This window comes from Symphodus melops (genome assembly GCF_947650265.1).
Source record: "Symphodus melops genome assembly, chromosome: 7".
Lineage (NCBI taxonomy): Eukaryota > Metazoa > Chordata > Actinopteri > Labriformes > Labridae > Symphodus > Symphodus melops.
In genome coordinates, this window is record NC_136697.1 from 11,421,881 (window position 1) to 11,442,605 (window position 20,725).

At 39.7% G+C, this 20,725-nt stretch overlaps 1 protein-coding gene across 1 annotated transcript; it reads right to left on the bottom strand.

Moving 5' to 3' along the window:
* Positions 1–13,376: 13,376 nt before the first annotated feature.
* LOC306826968 (protein shisa-like-2B) lies at positions 13,377–14,719 on the bottom strand. Its single transcript, XM_079348563.1, has 3 exons — positions 14,353–14,719; positions 13,740–13,876; positions 13,377–13,576 (listed from the first exon to the last, which is right to left on the bottom strand). The coding sequence occupies exons 1-3, from the start codon at positions 14,532–14,534 to the stop codon at positions 13,392–13,394; spliced, it is 504 nt and encodes a 167-aa protein (XP_079204689.1). The 5' UTR covers positions 14,535–14,719; the 3' UTR covers positions 13,377–13,391.
* Between the last annotated feature and the right edge of the window lie 6,006 nt (positions 14,720–20,725).

Sequence of the window (20,725 nt, forward strand, 5' to 3'; positions counted from 1 at the left end):
CTCTTTTATGAGCGACATCAACAAAGTGAAGTCATCTTTGGACTTTTTTATTTACCTCAACCTTAGTCATGTCCAACATTTTTCCATGGATGACTGATTCAGGTAAAACACTGTTGTCTCAGAGTCATGAAATTGGAAGTGCTATAAAACAGTACTCTACTTGCTTACTCAATTTGCCTGCCTGCACAGTCCAAACAGGGGATTTTGTTTTCTTATATACACCATACCGTACTCAAATGTGCTTGTGAAATTTGTACTGGTCATCATATTATAGTACTTAAATTTGATTATTTATTGACACAATTTTGAATCAACTGTAGATCATTCAGCATTCACATGTATTATACATCTAAAATTCTTCATTAGCAGGTTCCTGGGGATCCCCCTCAAGGGTTTTTAAGGAACATTTTTCACTTTGTGAAATTATTAGACAAAATTGGAACAAGAAAACTGAAAAGAAAAATCAATTGTCCTTTATTAAATTATTTGTCTTCACTTTTTCTCTTTCACTTTAGAGGGTTAGGGTTGTTGGGTATTGTGGCATATATCAATTATATAGACCTTTAATGGTAAATACATCTCTCCTGAAAGCAGTCGATAACAGGAGATGTGTCACTTCTGCTAAATGTTTTGCCCACTGTGGAGATCTTGGAGGCTACCAATATGAACGATAAAAACAAAACCACATGCCTAAAAATGTGTGGATTTCTGTTGCACAGTGGCCGTTCTGGAGTATGTTGGGCCACAGGCAAAACATTTATTGAGGGCCACTCCAACCAGCGTTCATTTTTATTTTCTGTTTTCTTTTTCATTTCCATAGAGATAATTCTTCTTCATTTTCGTTCAGTAACTTTTATTGACGAACTTTGGTTGTTACAGCAATCATGCATGCTACACCTAGCTATGAATACAGTGCTATTAGACTGGGCCCCCATAGGAAGGTTTTTTCTACTGTCATTGAAAAATTTGCACAATGTGATTTAGGGTTTGTCAGCTCTTTGTCAGCTCACTACTGGCCTGGCAACACCTCTGGTTGCACATTAGTTATACAGTATGGAGGAATTCATAACAAGACCTCACTTATTATATGCCACGTTTTAGGCCATTTTTTTAAATGCTATAATTACATACTGCTACACTGGGTTTTCAAGATTGTTGTTGATGATATTTCATCAGTTTCGTGTTTCGCCTCTTTTGTTTATGCTTACTCTGAATTGTGAGCTTTAAAGATATTTGTCAGTTAATTTCTAAAAAAAACTGTGATTGATCTTGAGGTGTGAAAACAAGAAAAATCGACTGACTGATTTGTTTTTAAAAAGGCCTATTGATATATTTTAAGAGGCCAGAGCAACAGGGGTTTGGACTCATCACTTAACTGCTGATCTTCACTCAGAATATTCTTTACAGTCTTATTTAATATCAGCTATGAAAACATAGTTTTGCTGGAATCTTCTTTTTTCCCGATATCACCCGATAGTGAAATGAAGATCATCGTCACTGTCCTCCATGACTTCATCCCCCTCCTCTTCCTCTCTTTCTCTCTCTGCTCTGTCTTTCTCACTGGTCTGGATGTAGTTATCCTCAATGAATCCGTCATCATCCTCATCCAGTCCTCCTGGAGTTCCTCCAATCCCGCCCATTCTCCCCATCACACTGTTGGGAAATGACGCATCCTGCCCGCATTGACTGACTCCATCTGCTTCTTGTAGCAGAGAGTGTCTGTAGCTTGCCAGAAAGCGATGAAAGAGGCGTAACTTTACCGTCATCACAATGAGGAGAGAGAGAGTGAGGACAGTGCCGAGTCCTGCAGCCAGATAGGACCACTCCAGTGACTTTGGAGGTGCTTTATCTGACGCCCGTGACAAGAGAGCAGAATGCATGTAAGGCATGTAATTATGAAGTTAGGAAGGTCAACTGACGTGCACAAAATGTTTTGTGTGTAATTCTGTTTTTTTACTCACCCAGATGTTGAGTAATGTTAAGAGAGGTTGAATTGACTTCTTCCATCAAAAGATGTCTCTGAGGCTCATTGTGTCTCCCAACATTGGGTATAGTGGCCTGATGTGAGTCTCTGATAAAAGCTCCACAAAGTGAAAACACCACACTGATGGTATAGCTCCACTGTCCCATCTCTGTGTGCTGAGGGAAGATCTGAAAAAAAAACCAAACAAAGAAACCAGAGATGGTTAGTGAAAATCATGAGGCGATGCTGGGAAGGCAAGCCTTTAGCAGCCAGAACTATTACAGCAACCGTGACTCTTTCAGTGCACCTGATCCCGATAACAGGGAAAATTAGGGTTAATCATTGTATTTAGGGACCAGTAAATGAAACTGACCCAGGAGTATCAAAGGATCAATGTAATCTGAGAGTTCAGATTGTTCAGTTGGCCAATTTGGATACCTATAACGAGCATACTGGTCCTGGTTTTCCTTTGTTTTTTATTCTATATTTTGATTGTTTAAGACACTGTTTAGTATTATAGATTTGGTTACATTTAACCCTGGCCTCGGTTGTCATTACACAAACCTAATATTTCAGTAATAATCCACCTGAAGAGCACAACTAGCAAACGTATCTCCCCTGTGGTACTAATAAAGTCTGATGAAAAAAAATCACCTGATAACCTCATTAAACTTTATGATTGAGTTGTTCTCTTTTTCACACCCAAAATGTCACATGCATAGTTGAGGAATGCTTTTATTGACAGTCCTGAGCTGCTTGTTCATTAACTTCAGCCTAAAAATACAGACAGTATATCATCTTTATTACAATATATTACGTGCTGTATCCATTATGCTTGTTTTGACATATATATTTAAGGCAGCTCAGGTAATGAAGATAAAACAGTTTCTAGTGATGCAGACAGTGACACAGAAGTTACCGTCAGCAACAAGTCATATGACCGTTTCAGAAACTCTACTCTAAATCCCAAACTGTGGTAGGATAATGTTCCAATTTCAATTAAAACAATAAAAAAAATGACAGTTAAAGTGACTTACCTCTTGAGAACTTTAAGAAACAGATCCGATGTATGTCTTCTTCACCTGACTTCTTCTGCTGTTTGTGTTTCCTTGTAAGCTTCTGTTGGTAAAACTTAAGAGACTTGCGGGCAAAGGTTGCAGGACATTCCATCATACAACCCTGACTGCACCGTGCCCTTAAGACAGATGTTAATGTGTAACTTTATTGGGCTTGACCCAGTTCTGTTTGAAAATTCCTTTCTCAGTCACTATTTTAAACAGGAGTAAATGTTCTTGTTATTCTTTAATGGGAGTATAGGCAGACAGTATTTTGACATTAGAGGTCATTAAATCAGTCTTAGAAAGGAAATGAGAACAGGGATCAAAGTGTTTGCACGACATGTTACATGTGTTGTATTAGTGCTCTGAGTCCAGACAGTGGCAGTGTAATCACATAATACTAAGATTGAAACAAAAGCACGATAGTCCACATGCTGTGTGCTCTGATTGGCATACTGTCATGGTTTACTCCGTTTAGATTATTCCTTGTTTTGTTACTTAGTTAATTATCGATCTTAGTAATGCTCGTCTCCCTTGTGTTAATGTTTCCTTGTAGTCTTTAGTGTTTCCTGTTTTTTTAGTGAAGTTTCTCTATTTGTGTAGGCCTATATTTTTAAATTCTTGAGTTTTCTCTGTCTTTGATGTTTCATGATTTATTTTGTAGTTGTCCTCAGTGTTTCCCTCCAGTCTGATTGCACTCATTGTCTTCACCTGTGTCCTTAGTCTCACCTGTGTGTCATGATTTGGTTCTGTTAGTGCCCTCCCACTTGTGTGTGTTGTCTCTCTCCCTCTGCTCCTCCTGTGTCTCCTCCCCTGTGTGTCTTCTGTGTGATCAGCAGCAGGCGTGGCAGCCAGGTGTTCCTCATCATCTAATCAACCTCCAGTGCCTATATATACCCGGACTCTTTCGTCACTCGTCGCCAGATTATACTCATCCCACAGTGATAGTGTACACTGTTTCAGACTCTCGTGTATTTTTTGACCCCTTGTTATTTTTGTGGATTTTGTGTACTAACCCTCCTTGTGTTTCTCCCCTGCATCAGCTCCCGCAAAGACTCACCTGCTCCTCCATCCACCTGTCGATCCGTCTGCCTGCTGCTCGTCTCACCTGTTTCACCTTACTCGTTCGGGATTCAGGATGAGTGTCACTCGTGTCACTACCTCGTGTTTATCAAATTTATTGTTCACTGCAAAAGAAAAGAACTCTGAGTCGTGTGTCTGGGTCCAAACATTATACACAGTGTGTAACCCATGTCTATTTTGTCTTTGTGTGTTTAAATTGTCCCCATTTACTTTCACCATCCTCTTTACTTTAACCCTGTGGAAATGTCATGGGGTCATCACGTTTTGATAAACTGACTGTCTTGCACTTGGCGACGTAATAATGCGACAGTGGCAAAGGTTAGAGCCAAGGTGAAACTACTATTTTAGGAAAATGGACTACCAAAAGCTCATCTTAAAACCTTTCCCCTGTGCCTTCTTACCGGTTTAATAATCCTAATAACAATGTTGGAATTAAAATAAAGAGATGACCAGGGTTTTTCTTTCTGATTGTTGTACAACATCAGCATCACGTTCATAGTTCACCTCTGGGTTCATGATTGATGAAAGTTGTTCAATGCACATTATTGCAGTGGTAACTTACATGATCTGCCTCCCTTTTCCTTTTTTCTGTATTATAAACAATGTTTTATATTACATCTTTCTGTATGAAATAACAGCAAAACATCACATATAATTTATAAAAGTGTTTACACACATCATAAAAATACAAAGGAAATATGGCATAAGTCAAATCAACATTGAATGCAGATTGTCTCCACATTTCTCCTCAAACAGACCGTTAGCTTTCCTGATCAGTCGGATGCACGAGTCGCTTTAAAAGTTGCAGCTGAAAGGAATTGTGGGGCGGCACTTCATCTCCTTTCTAAAAATGGTCCAGTGTTTCCTGTGCTAAAGGAGGTTGTAAATGAAGCATTGACGCATTCCCTTTTAGAGAAATCAAACCGCTCTTATCATGGCCACTACTGCCGAACTCTGCCAGGTCATTTCACTCAGTTGGGAACGTTCCTAAGCAAAAAAGAAAAATTGAATGCACCCTCTTTGTTTTGCTTCCCTTCTGCGTCAGATTATTGTTGTTAGTTGTGTTGTGTGAAACCAAATCTATGTCAAAGCTTCTCTGTCTCGTGATTTTTCTCTCTGCTGTACTGTTTTTTTAAGTAGCTCTCTCCATTTGGATTTTTGTTTTGTTTTGAAGAAAGTAAGTTTTGTTTAGCCTTCCTACCTTTCATTCAAAAAATACATTTTTCTGCATTTTTATTCTCCACTTGGGTCCATCTCGTTTGTTTTTTCCACATTTGTAACCTTATTCTTGATTCTCTATTTCACGTCTTTTTTTCTTTTTTTTTTGTCAATGCACATTTAGCCATGACCTTTTTGGCACTGTGGGTGAAAATGACTTGCTGTCAGAAGAGCTTAATGTGTTATTTAAGAATTCTGACACTTGACCTCAGCCTCAACAGCTCAGCCAGTAGGCAGAAAACTCTCCTTTACAAAGTAGCAGCAGAAATCCTCTTTAAACAGGGAAATAAAGGTTTGATTGTCACAGCTTAGAATGGTTTTTATCCTTTTTACCTTTGTGTGATTTAGAAACACTTAATATATATTTTATCATCCTTACTTTTTAAGTGTAGTATCTTTTTTAGGCCTGTCCAAAATATAGCGGATGACGTTAAAAGGAAAGCGTTCTATTTCATACTATTTGCTTTTAGCCTGTATCTTTTTATTTGACTTTTTCAGGCCTTGCTTTTTTATCCATTATCAATCCTGGCTGTTGGACACTTAATCTAATCAACTTAAATCAATTAGGCTACTAATTTTAGTCCATTTATTATAACTTTCTGATAACTACTATATAATCTGTAAATCCATGCACATCCACTTCCTGGATTTTCTTCCATGTTTCAATAATTTCCACGCCAACCTTCAACAGCGGATGTATTTTGTAAAAACTGTAAAGCCCCCAAGAGGCACTATTCCACACAGTCTAGATATTTTTTCTTATATTACATGTATGCAGTTGACAGTATGCCCTAAACCAGGGGTGTCAAACTCCAGTCCTGGAGGGCTGGCTTTCGAACTGGCACAAATGGAGCTCAGCGTAAGTTCAGACAGGAAGACTGGTGTTATTCTTTCATTCATTCACCTCTTCATTCATTCTTAAACCACACCCCCTACTACCACCTGTATCTCTCTCTGGTAATAATAATAATAATAATTTACACTTTATTAATCCCACGAGGGGAAATTCGGTTTACACTCTGTCTGTATGCAAACGTGAAGGACGCCTACACTGCCACCCCGTTACCACCTCTGGGTAAGTCCGACCACAACCTGGTCCTACTAAAGCCACAGTACAAAACCATGATCCAGAGACAACCGATAACTACACGCACCTTCAGAAAGTGGTCTCCTGAGGCAGAGGAGGCGCTCAGAGACTGCTTTGAGACCACTGACTGGAGTGCCCTACAAGAGACCCATGGTGATGACATTGAGGGGGTCACACACTGCACAACTGACTACATGAACTTCTGTATGGACGTTGTGGTTCCCACTAAAACTGTGCGCTGCTTCCCGAATAACAAGCCCTGGATCACCAGCGATGTCAAGGAGATCCTTAACAGGAAGAAAAGGGCATTCAAGGAGGGAGACCAGGCAGAGCTGAAGCGGGTGCAGGGGGAACTCAAGGTCAGACTCCGAGAGGCAAAGGAGGAGTACAGAAGGAAGGTAGAACAGAAGCTGCAGCAGAACAGCATGAGAGAGGTCTGGGAGGGCATGAAGACCATCACAGGCTGCAGGAAGAAAAACAACAACGCAGAAGACATGGACCCTGAGAGAGCAAACCAGCTCAACTTGTTTTTCAACAGGTTCGACAGCCCCGTCGCTGCAGCGAGTGCCTGTCCCCCCAGCACCCCTCCACACACCCCCTCCCCCCTCTCACTCCCCCCAACACCTCCACCAGAACAGATACAACCTCCAGTGACAATCCATCCCCCCTCCCCCCCACCATCACCAGAGACCAGGTGAGCAAGGAGCTGAAGAGACTCCGCCCCAGGAAGGCAGCAGGCCCAGACAAGGTGTGTCCCAGGATGCTAAAGGCCTGCTCTGCTGAGCTGGGGGAGCCACTTCAGCACATCTTCAACATGAGCCTGCGGCTCGGGAAGGTTCCTGTGCTCTGGAAGACCTCGTGCCTCACCCCTGTCCCCAAGAAGAAGAACCCCAGTGAGCCAGGTGACTTCAGACCAATCGCTCTGACATCCCACGTTATGAAGACCTTCGAACGGCTGCTGCTCCAACACCTCAGACCCCAGGTACAACACGCACAGGATCCACTGCAGTTTGCATACCAGGCAAAGGTGGGCGTGGACGATGCCATCCTCTATCTTCTACACAGGGCTTACTCTCATCTGGACAAAGGGAGCAGCGTGATGAGAATCATGTTCTTTGATTTCTCAAGCGCTTTCGACACCATCCATCCCCTCCTACTGAGAGACAAGCTGACCGAGATGAGGGTGGACTCGCACCTGGTGAGGTGGATCACGGACTACCTCACAGAGAGACCACAGTACGTCAGACTGAAGGACTGCACATCTGACACTGTGGTCAGCAGCACCGGTGCACCACAGGGGACTGTGCTCTCCCCCGTCCTGTTCACCCTGTACACCTCGGGGTGTGTATCATCCTGGAATTAACCAACCAGACTCTGCCACAAACTTTCTCTACCAATCAATGGCTTGCTGTCAATAGTTTAAAAACTCTCTCTCTTCCAGTCATCCTGTAGCTGCAGGCATACGCCGCAACCCTCCTCCACCCCAGTCACCTCCTTCCAGCTCAGCAGAGTCCAGGCCCAGGCTGAAACCCACTCCTCTTCTCAGCCTCCATCCTTTTCACCACCACCAGTGTCTAGACTCCACAGGGGGGCATCCTATCCCGCGTCGGCCTCACTACCCCTCAGAGCTCATGAAGTCGTCATGATGGAGTCTAGCCCCCAAAAGACTTTGCACATTTCATTCTACAATTGTTGCACATTTCATTGTAATAAATAATTGTTCATTCTTAATTAAGTCTCTCCTGATTGTAAGTGAGGGGAAGGCAGACATTAAATACTGAACAGGAGGTGGAGTTAACAAGACACAGGTGAGACACATCAGGTAATCAGCAGACCGGGACACTGGGGGAAGGGCATGCAGCCAACAGACCTGAAACGAGACACAGGGTAAGTAACAAAGTAAAACACAAACACAAGACATGAAACATGAGGGAAACCGAAATAAACAAAACACTTAACCCGGGGATGTGACATTTTGAAGTTAATTTTTCTGAAAACTTTAACAAATTTACAATTGAGCTGCTAGTCCATTGAAAATCATTCTAATATAAGTGGCTTTAAGGTTGGCACACATAAGATATCGATATTTGCTGATGACATCATCCTGTATTTAACGAGAGCTCGCCACACTCACATCATACAGCTCTCTCTCAGGATATAATATTAATCTAAAATAAAGTAAAATGTAATTCTTCAATTGATTCATACAGTGTCAAAGACAAACTCCCTTTAAGTATTCTCCCAAAGGATTTCAGTATTTGGGTGGATTTGCTTGTATTAATCTTGATAGCTGTTATACAAACTCAATCTAGTCAGCCTATTAGAGGAGGAATCGAAAGATTAAAAAAACTAAATTGTCACATTTGCCACTTACTTAATGAGGCAGAATTAATGTTATTAAAATGAATTTCCTTGGGCACAGGTAGTGGGGTTAGTGCACATGCCTCATATCTAGAGGCTCTTGTTCTCCAGGCGGGCGGCCTGAGTTCATATCCGATCAATGGCTTCTTTCCTAAGTAGAACATCAATATCATAAATCAGCAACTATTCTGCATTAGAAGCCATTGAATTTATTGGACATTTAGAGGGAAACTTCTATCCTTTTTGTTGTCCATGCCTAACAGCTGATTGCAGAAACGGTTTCCAAGAGCCCTTTTTAACCAATAAAACTTTAAAGTCTTATTATAACAAATTAACTGTCTGATAATTTGTCAAGAGACTACAACACATCTTAATATTGATTTTTTTAAAGTGATACATTTTGGGGCTTTTTATTCTTGTATTTAGATTTGACAGTGGCTAGAGTAAGAACACGGGGACAGAGTGGGGAATAACATATCTACACCAGCTGTACATCTCCAATCCAATGTTCAGATGCAGTTACAATGAGAGAGAATATCCACTTGTGCTCGTTATGCTCAATATGAGAACGGTAACAAACTGTGAACAAAATTGTGTGAACTTTTAACTCTTTCATGATCTAAATCTCTCATTGCAGGGTTATTGGTATTCTTCACATTATAGATTCAATCCACTACATGTATTGCAATGCTCAAAGCTGTTTTGTTGCAACAGGCATCACAGAGTGTCTCTAACACAGCAGGGGAAAATCTGCTAGAAAAGATTAAGACCATAAAAGCAGCACTGAGTCTGACCTTTTTGACATCCAATCTCGCTGACCCATCTTATCTTTTCCTTTTAAATACACAGTGGCTTTAAAGCGCAGAGGAAAAAGGGGACAGAGGAAGCCTTCATGCTCAGCCGGATGTGTTACACAACAAATGTCAGCATGGCATTGAAGTTTCTCATCAGCTGTTTAAGACAGTTGTGAAAAGGAAACTTTACATCAAAGAGAAAAAAATGACCAAAGGAGTTATATTTTTAGATGTGCGACTCTCGTAGTCATATATTTTTATTTTTTTGTTATTGTGTGAAATCTACATACTGTGCCTTTTATAACAACAAAATCTTACACACACAGTATTATACCATCAGTACACTGAAAGAGTCTAAGTGTAAGTGCAGCACAGCTCAGTCCACAGCAGATCAAAGTGATATGAGCTATATGACTTGTGAGGTGTGACTGTAATCCATGACATGGCAACACCACTAGATTATTGATCAGGTCCAGCCTTTCAAACATGATTTTATTGATGCTCTTTCATTAAATGTGTGCATAAACCCATATCAACTCTACAAACAGGGAGTGCATTTAAAAACAATCACTCGCATGAAACACAGTGACATCACATGAAAATGATGACAACTCTCCATCTTGTTTTCCTACTTGGTTCTTTGAAATGTACGTTTGCTACAGCATGTCACAGTGCAAAGTCTGTGTGTCAACATCTACAAATGAAAGTTTGTTTTGCAGTATAAGGTACCTTTTACACAAGTGTGAACACATTTAACACACATTAATTCTTGTTGCATGTTTTAACAACAGTTAATTGAATAAGAAACAAATGTTTCCTTACAACAATTACACCAATCAGATTTGATCCACTGAAAAAAAACTAATTACATTTTGCAGGAATGTGTAAACACCAAAGCTAACAACTTGGAGTTACAAAAGAAAGGGCACTTTTCTTTCTTATTGACATTTCTTGATACTACAGAGCATAGTGTCTTAGTGGGTCAAAGGGAATGCAGCTTTGTGATCTTACCAGTAACAATGTAAATCATCAACTTCTTGATCATCGCGGCTCAGTTTATGTCTTTAAGTTATTTTAAGTTTTAGTTCTTCAATAAACACATGGCACGAGGGAGCCTTGCTGGATAGACAGTTAATTGTCCTTTTCCCCCAAATACTTTATATTGAGGCTTAGTTTGCAGTTTGGGGGCCACCTTGTGACATCTGGTCCACCAATTTATGACTCAGGAAACTTCTTCAGGCTTTAAGTGAATACCACATTGTCCTGCAATGGCACAGCGAAGCACCTGTTAAAAAGCTAGGCCATTGGTCAGTCCCAATTGTTGTAATGGGGACTGACCATTACAACAATGGTTGTAAGAGGTAAGGTCAGCTCAATCTGAGGTTTCTGGGGTTCACTGTGCCCAGTTCATAGTTGCTACAGCAGTTTCCCAAATCAAATTTCACCACCTTGAAACAAATGAAACCTGTTGAACTTAAAGCCTCTCACTGAATCAAATGAATAAAAATAGCTTAATTAAAAGATGACTATGGTGTGGTCTTTCCTACTCAGATTTACATTCATGTTGCACTTGAGTAGTGTTTAAAGACACTTATGAATAAATTAACTTATTCTTGACGTTGGTTAACTTAGAATCGTTGAATAAAAGAGAAGAATAAATGCCCTTATCTCAATGCCACAGTGGTTAAAAAGCTTTAGTCGGACAGTATGAACTGTCCAACTGGTAAAGTCATTTGTCCTTTTTCAAAGCAGCAAATGAAACACATGTTTAATTTAACACTGTTCAAGCAAACCTGTCCTCACCTTCACCCACCTGTAACATCACACTGAATAACCTAAGCACAACAACACACTGAAACCTGCTGCTTGCATACATTCGAAGAATAACCTGATAACTATGATTTCAAAAGGGATCATTTTCATTGCCTTCCATCACTGTATAGGATGTTTCTCATTTTCTATCTCAGTGACTTAAAAAGTGAGGTAAACCTAACTCTTTGTTTTCCTGAGAGTGCAAATGTGTGTTTAATTTTGTTTTAGTATTTAAAGTGTTTTTAGACTATATATGGTTATAGTAGTAATGACATGTTTACATTTTCATTTTAAAGTCAGAACACATAGTATAGTGCATAGTATTTACTGAGGCAAAGCACAGAAGTCACACCTTTAACTTTTTTAGCTAACAGCTGGCTGGTGGGCTCTCATCGCATTCATGATTATATTATCACCAAGGCTTTTGACTGCAACAAGTGCACCATCCTGAAATGCTTTTTTCAGTATGTGCTTCTATTTTTGACGGTCTATATATGATTCAGATTATTTTAGAGATCCATTATATAGAACATAGGAAAAACTAGTTTTATCATTTTTTAGGAACTGAATTAACTTTACTTTTGCTACTGACAGGTGCAGGGTTAATGTTCTGTTATCTTCACAGCAGATAAATACATGTGATTTAAAAGCATTGACCAGGATGCCATATTTATAAATTAAAAATGTATGCTTGGCAAGCCATGTTTCCACTTGACCACAAGCAAACAACTTCATGTACACCAGTAAAGCTTAACAACAAGTGTCCCATGTATCGAGGCCACATGCGGGCGATCACAGGTTTGCGTCCGACCTGAGGCAACCTTACCGCATGTCTCTCCCCGACCATCCAACTCTATCCACCATCGTGTCCAATAAAGGCCCATAAATAAACCTTGAAACAACAAGTGTCATTTGAGACACAGCGTTCTATGAATTTCTGGGCTGGAATTTCTCTATGTCACCTTCCTTAAATAATTAAAAGACAGAAATTCTACTAGTGTTAGCAATTTTGCATCTTAGCATTGAAATTCTATGTAGTTCTTTCATTCCAAAATGTTGCTAACTTTTTGGTTTGAACAAAACAATTAATTTTCTAAATGATCTATAATGTTACCTTGTGGCTTTTTAATGCAAACAGAAAATAATCTAATCTGTCATTCCAGCCCATGCTATTTACTATCAACAAAGGCATGTAAAATACCAAAGAAAAATAAAGAATACATTGAGATTAGTTTCTTAACATGACTTTGGCTGAATTTGGTGAATACTATTTTAGAAGAAGAAAAAAGGCCATTAGAAAAAGACTGTTTTCTGCAGGAGACACTCCAGCTTTATGGTTCATAAACTCAGAACTCAAATCAATTTGAACAACAACAAATAGACACTACAACAGCCGTCAATCAAGTAAGGTCATTTAAAGCATCTGAATGAATAATAATGCTGTCAATCTTTTCTGATGAGGAACGTGTAATCACGCTGTCCCTGAGTAAAATGTAGAAGGCATGGATACAAATCCACATCACCCTGACTTTACAGCCTCACTGCCAGGACTCTGTTGTTGTTTTGGTTTTGTGAGGCTCTATTTGCTGATAAGCATGATGCACATTAAACTCTGTACATCTGAAATGTAAACCATGCTTCAACCCTCGGCAAATGTCCCTTGTTGCTTAAGCGATGCCACAATGATTCCTTTCTTGATAAGTCTTCGGATTTCTTCAGGCCAATTATAAATAGTCTCTTAAAAAACAGATGGAGGATCAGTAAATTCCATTCATGCTCTCTCAATTGAAGCTGTGTGATGATGAAACACCTTATGTAGCTTGATGAGGAGAAATAGATTAAGACATGCTCCAAGGCTTTCCAGAGCTCATTGTGTGGTCCTCGGATTTTTTATTTACTCTGTTTCCCCTGCACACTGTGTTAAGTCAGCATCAGGAGTCAAGGCACCGCAGCCTGCCTCATGAGTTTCTGACTCCGTTGTCATCCCATATTTAGAAAAGAGGTCTCCAAACAGCTTACGAGGGGCTCTCCACTTTTACCCCAGTGACATTAGCTGTAAAACACCTCTGGAACAGGAGATCAGGGTCTGGAGGCTGATTATCACAGTCAAGCTTCCGGCTCATGAAATGTTTTTTGAATCCTTGTGGACCAGAGGCGCAGGTCACTCTCACACGAGAGGATCCCTCATTTGGATCTCTTACTGAAAGAACACATACAATTGTACAAAGTGAGCAATTTAAAACATGAGTATACTGCAGATTGTAGAGATTTTCTCTGAAAATGTCTTATCTGGAAAGGTGAATCAAGAGTCAAAGCTACACCTTTATCAAGAGTGTGCAAGAGAAAGCATACATGCCTCATACCTGGCGATCTGAGGGGCAGGCCGTTGTCAAGACGACTGGGTTTTGTGACGATGAAAAGGTAACAGAGGACACATACAGTGATGAGGAATGCGAGCAGGACCACAGCCGCAATGGACAGACCAATCAGAGCACCGATGCTGGGAGAAGAAGAAAGACAGAATGATGTGTAGTGCATACATAATTAAGAAAATAGTTTTACAAAGAAATATACATAATTAAGTAAGAAGGTGAGATATTGCAATACATTTGAAATTTGGTTCACAACTCAGTTGTTCTAATACAGTAAAACATTTATTTGTATTTATGAATTTATTGATTACTTATATGCAAGGTGTTACCCACACCCACTCCTCCCTGAGAATTAATGAACGGACGAACTCAGCTGAAATCATTAGCTTTCAGAAAATAAGATTTTCTGTCAGTTTGAGTCACAGGAGAATTGGTTTTCTTTCATGAATGAGTGACGACCCTGCTGTCTTTATGTCCGTAATGTAAAAAACAAAAGAAGAAGAAGAAAAAGCTGTGAGTAGACTATTTGTTATTTAAGCTTTAGAAGAAGAAGAAAAAGTCGAAAAAATCTTTATAATCAACAAATTATTTGACTATCCCTTACCTCAGCCACCACATATAACCGTACTCATAGGGGAAAAAACTATTGGGATCATCACAGCAATACTTGACATCATTAAACCCGCAGCAGTAGACCGCAGCAGCAGCGTTTCCGAGTCTTGGGCAGGAGAATCCGTCCACCAACACCCCGTCTGCGCTGTAGTAGCTGCTGCACTCAGCTATCATTATGCAGCACAGAATTAAAGGATAAAAGGACCGAAAAAGAAACTATTAATCCAAAAAACAAGGAAGAAGAACAAGATCAGCGCATCTCCAGCTTGCATGTGCGACCTGTGACAGCAGTAATGTGGGTTTCTCCAGCAGCTGCGTGTTTCTGAGTGAATCAAATACCATATAAGCTCGCTCTGTTATTCTCTCTCTCCCTCTTTGCTCTTTCTTTATTTGTTGTATCTCTCTAACACTGTCTCCACCCCCCCCCCCCACACACACACACACACACACACACACACACAGATAAGTGGCCCCACTCTTTTAATCTGCTTAATTTGTCGGGCAGTGTAGGTTGTTTGAGTAATCTATCTATCTATCTATCTATCTATCTAAATAGGTGTACATTGTCTGGCTGCTAAATGTAATTCAATCACTAAATACATTTATACATACATGATTAGTTGGGTTAAAAATGTCAGTAAAATGTGATATGCTGGAAAACTAAACTAGCTTGCAGCTTACTTGTTCAGTTAAAAGCTGTAGCAGCTACCTTGTATAGTACTATTGAAATGATTTACAAATAATACATAACTACATGAATGACATTGATATTTGTATTTGATTTTGTCATGTTTTTATTTCCAGAGCGTTTTTCTATGCAAAAAGTTTTGGAGCTACCTGGGTTAATTGATGGCGACAATTTAGATTTGGACTTGTCTGACAGTAATGATCCCATCCTGGATAAAATTTAGCAATCACCACAGGAGCAAAACAGCAGTGAGGATGAGGGTCTCATTCCTGAGCCCCTTTCACATATCCTGTTTTTTTTTTTTTTTACATTATGAATACAAAATTTCACAAGAGCCATACTGTAACTGTGACTGTCAAAAAGGGAGGGTCAACATTTTTGTGATTACACTATAATTGTGTTTTATGGAAATTCGGACCAAGAGTCCACATATGTGGACATAATTTTTCTCTAAAAGTACATCATGTCAAAAGATGATCTTTAGTTTTTATTCTAATTAGGTTCCAATAAGCCCAAATAGCAAAGAGAAATAAAAAAAAATGCATGTGAAAAAACAGCTTGGTCCTCTAGAGGTTACCCAGGGGTAAACTCTGAACGTGATGTTGATGTTGTAAAATGATCAAAGTGAAGTATCCTGATATTTTATATAGCCCACCTTATATTTTAATTCCAACCTTGTGGTTATTAGGGTTATTTCATCGCTAAGAAGGCAGAGAGGAAAGTTCTCCTAAAACCTTTCCTTAAATCCATGAGGAAGTAAACAGCTGCTCATCTGGAGGTAACTGTGCTAAGGTGTAGTGGAATAAACAGACAAGTGATTAATTTTTTAGTGCTTATATTACATGGACAAAAACATTTGCCTGTAAGATCGAGTCAAAGTAAATTCAGCGGGATGTGTTTGTCGTCAGGGTGCTGTAAATGTAACGGAGATGGATCTGATTCATCTGACGAGGGTTACATTCCATTATTCTTGTACTCCTTCTTTAATCAAACTAAACTGGGTGCCTTTTCATTCAGTATTTTAATGGTAGTATGTTTTTGTGTTTTACTCAGACTTTGATTGTGACCATGAAATAATTAATAAAACAGTCAACAATCTCTCATATTTTCTGTCATTTATACACAATACCCTGGGTTAAAATATGATTGGCATACTATTAAAATTGTGGTGTGCTTTTCAGGAATTTAGGTTAAATTTGAGAGAATAATATTTAATAATCGAGCAAGCCAAGGATCCTGTAATTGCAGCTGCTTGTCCAGCTGTACAGTCTAAAAAGCAGGAAAATCTGAGGTAGACATTACAAATACATGAACATGTAATTTGTTATTGGTTCATACCCGAGTTCAAACAGCTGCGCTTCGGCATTTCGATCTCTGACCTGGTACTTTGCATTGTGAGAAGCATCATAAGAAATAGACTGGTGACTGTACATTTTTCCCAAATCAGAATGACATTCTGGTATTTGTGAAGTAGTGTGTAGTATGCGAATCTTGCAGTTGTTTGCATACTACATTGATTTTTCTGTTATTTCCAACTATACATGAAAAATGTGCTTAAAAAAGGCAGGCAGGAAAGGAGCTGTCGACAAGTGCAGATCCACTGCACTGGCCAAAAAAGAGGAACAGAATGGCAATTTTAGTACGAAGCAACTTCAAAAACCCATATCCAAGAGTACATTATGCAAAGCTGGGAACATGCTGGAAAGAAAAGGGTGAAAGTGTTTCAGGGTTGTCAATGTTAAAGGCTTTTTTCTTAAGAAATAGATAGATAGGGAAAAGAAGAAGTAAATTCATCATCAGACTTCCAAATAGTCTTTGAGGACCAGGCCCCAACGAGTGCTAGAATGGAAAGATGGCTGATAGTACGAATTTCTGTGAATCCGTTTAATTTGGTACACTGTGTAGATATGATCTTAATGTCAGCAGACCACACTCTATTTTGAGAAGCCAAGATCATAGTCGGGAAAGGCATATCACATGAACTCTTTCACAGGTGCAAATTGTATAGCCTCAGCTGGCAGTACAATAAGAGATTGTTCTAAATACATTCTGGACATTAAAAGAGTAAGGTGACATGATTATCCATGCCATGTATAGGGGTACTTAAAGTAGGAAGGAATTTATGCCATGTCTTGTGTACTGTATTTAACGGCTGCACTAAGATCATTAAATTTGTCTGTCATTCAGCTTGCACAAGTGTCTCAGTGTTTTCTGTCAGGCTAGACCCTTGGCTGGGATATGCCTTATTTTATTATCCAGTATGTTTAATAATTCCCCCAATAGATTTAACATTAGCAACAGTCAGATTATACCTACCCCAACAATGGCCAATGTGCTTTTGGACCCTCGGTTCTGTGCTTGGTTCTGAGTTGTAGAGACAAGAGGTTGCCATCGTAAGAACAGAGGCTACATTAAGGAGTGTGACTGTGGAGGGTTTAGTGAAATCGGAAGTGACCTGTGGTTTGTGTGTTTTGTGGAGGAGCAGGATTTCTAATTGGATGTGCTATGAGATTCTAAAGGACAAGGGTAAGGCTTGGTTGAGCAGGCATGTAGCTCCGTCAGTATGTAATGATCTTGCTCAGTGCAGGTGCAGCAGTGAGGACTGTTAGCCCCAAAATCGTGCAGCGTTTATAGTGGACTTTGGATGATGTGTTGTAAAGGATGCTATTGGTGTGATTGATTCTGAATTTGATATGGGCATGGATTAGTGTTTTTAGCAGCAGCAGAGGAAATAATGCACGAAGGTGGAAGATGGCAGACCTCGATTCTTTTGAGCTTTGTGATGTGTTGATCAAGGTGGTGGCTGCTTTCAAAACGATTCGAAGTTTTTGGATTGGAGTAGAGGGACATGGTGGAGTTGTCACTGTCGATGGCTGCAGCTCTTCAAACTAAGTGGGGTGCGTACTACATTTCTCCTTTAGGTAAAACTGAGCGAGGTGCATTATTTCTCTACATACACGGTAAATATTAATAGACGAAACTTGAGTAATGTCTCCCTATTGTTTATCAGGGTACATCGGAAGCCCGTTGGTGGCGGTCGTAATGTTGAAATCCTGGCTCAACCGAACATTCATTAAGTCTAACTACAGGCTAAGAGTTTGAACTGAGGTGGGTTTTAAGCCTTTTGACAAACCATTTTATTGCCCCCGCCCGTCTATTAGGTCAGCTTTGCACCTAACTACAGTATGCATAAATTGTGTCCTTCATTAAATCAGTTAGATCAGTTCAATAGATATACAATTGCTTCACAAGTTTAAAGTCAGGCATCTGAAATGCATTCAAGCTCATGATGCAATTGGGCATTTACTGAAAATACTGGATCCCTATGGAGTACTACTGTGGCCAGAATCGCCTGCAACAGCGTCTGTACAGCGTTCTCACTGTAAGGACATCTGCACCATATATGACTGTGTTGTGGGAGCTATGTATGAGGCCAATAGACCGTGCTTTACCTACTCTGCAAAAATACACAGTATTAAACCAGGATGGAATAAACACGTGGCTGACCACTATTCTGAAGCAAAGAATGCTTTTAGGTTGTGGGTTCAAGCAGAAAAGCTCAGAGTGGGCCCTGTCCTGGATCTCAAAAAGCTCCCGTATTCCAGGTAAATATGCAGTTCAGTATGTAAAAGAAACATGCACAAGCTTTGAGAGTGGACTCTGTTGCTGAAAAGCTCCTGGGTAACAATGTCTCTGGCTTCTGGAAGGAGGTGAGAGCTCTTAACAGGACCAGTTCACCGCTAACCTGTACCGTAGAGGGAGTCTCTGGTGCCCATAACATAGCTGGGCTATAGTGGCAACATTATTCTACTCTAATTAATTGTGTTAAAAGTGACCCTTACGAAGTGGGTAATATTGTCAATAGTGACACAAAAAAAAATACAGCTAAATAGATCTTTGAAGCGATTACACGACCAGCTGACAACAAAGCAAGTGGCTCTGAACAAATCACTGCGGAGCACCTTAAACTGGAAAGCCCGAAGATCGCAGTGCTACTTGCCATTTGTTTGTTACTTTGGTGCCTGTCATCAAGGACAAAGCAGGAAAAGTGGGGAGCTTGGATAACTGCAGACCAATTGCTCTAGCCAGTGTGTTATCGAAAGTACTGGAAAGAATCTTATTAGACAGATAATATAATCATTTATATTCATTGGACAACCAGTTTGGCTTCAAGGCTAAACATGGTGCTGACTTCTGCATTTATACTTTGAAAGAGATGGTTGAAACTTATAGGAGACAGAACTCTACTTTTCTTTTTGGTTTTATTGATGCCTCCAAGGCTTTTGACCGTGTGAACCATCATAAGTTGTCCTTAAAACTGAGTCAAAGTGGTTTGCCCAACAGCATAATTAGAATTCTGGCTTACTGGTATACTCATAGATTTACAGTGGTATGCAAAAGTTTGGGCACCCCTGTATTTTCATGATTTTCCTTTATAAGTCATTAGTTGTTTTGATAAGAAATGTCAGTTAAATATATCATATAGGAGACAAACACAGTCATATTTGAGAAGTGAAATAAAGTGTATATGATTTACTGAAAGTGCGCAATAATTATGTAAACATTTCAACATGTACCATTTGTAAGTCTGTCAATATTTCATGGAGTTAAGAGTATGTTTGTTTAAGCTTATCACTCACCTTCCATCTGCTTCCAGAGAGCGCAGCAAGTCAGCTGCCTGACCCAAGATGGCCACCATGTAGGTACACCGGAGAATCTCGAATGCGTCATCTAGTGTTTATATATATCTATGGGTATACCAACCAAAGCATGCAGATCAACCGGCGGAATTCAGTTTCTGTGCCTTTTGGTGTTGTTAATGGAGTTCACCAGGGGAGGGGCTACTCTAACCATGCCTTTTTAATGTCTACATGGATAACCTATCAGATCAATTAAGAAGCTGTAAAATAGAATGTGTGATTGGTAATGTGCTTTTTAACCAGATTATGGTGTTAAATTTGATGTGAAATACAATGCTAATGAGAGTGCTTTGTTAATTTGCAGCGTAAAAGGGGATAAGGACCTTATTTTTCCATCTTTTTATCTGTCAGGTCAAGTGATGTCTGTTTGTGGTAAAACTAAGGGGCAGTGCGAGTGAAATGTAGGAGTCAGCACGCTCCAAGCTCTGTTGAGAAATCTTAAGTACAAATGTATCTGCCGCCTGAATGATTCTCAAAATTATATTATGCTGTTGACAAGTTCTCGTCTCAGTACTGTACGATAGTCACCTTTGAAGCAGCATTGGTATAATCGTCTCAAACCGTTTTTTTAACCTTCGTGTTGCTGTACGTCTTCCAATAAAGAAATATACCAAAACCCAGACCCAAATGTGTTATAACGTAAACCATATGGGATCTGTATGAACGATGCAATCACCGGGTATTCAGGTTTGGTCATATGGCTCCATGCATATGTGGCAAAGTGATTCTAAGGCATGTTGTATAATAACCAAAAAAAAACTTCTCTCTTGACCCGACAGCGCCACTTGGGGAATTTAACCCCAGGAATTATACAGACACCTTAAATCAAATAAAGGCAACACAGGTTCGACAACCGAATTAAGACAGAAACATGGTTCCGAAAGAAAACGTAAATTAATTGGAAACTTAGGCTAGGATGATCTTTGAAGAGAAGAAGTTTAGTTATTGTGTTAATGAGGCAGAAATCAATTTGGGAA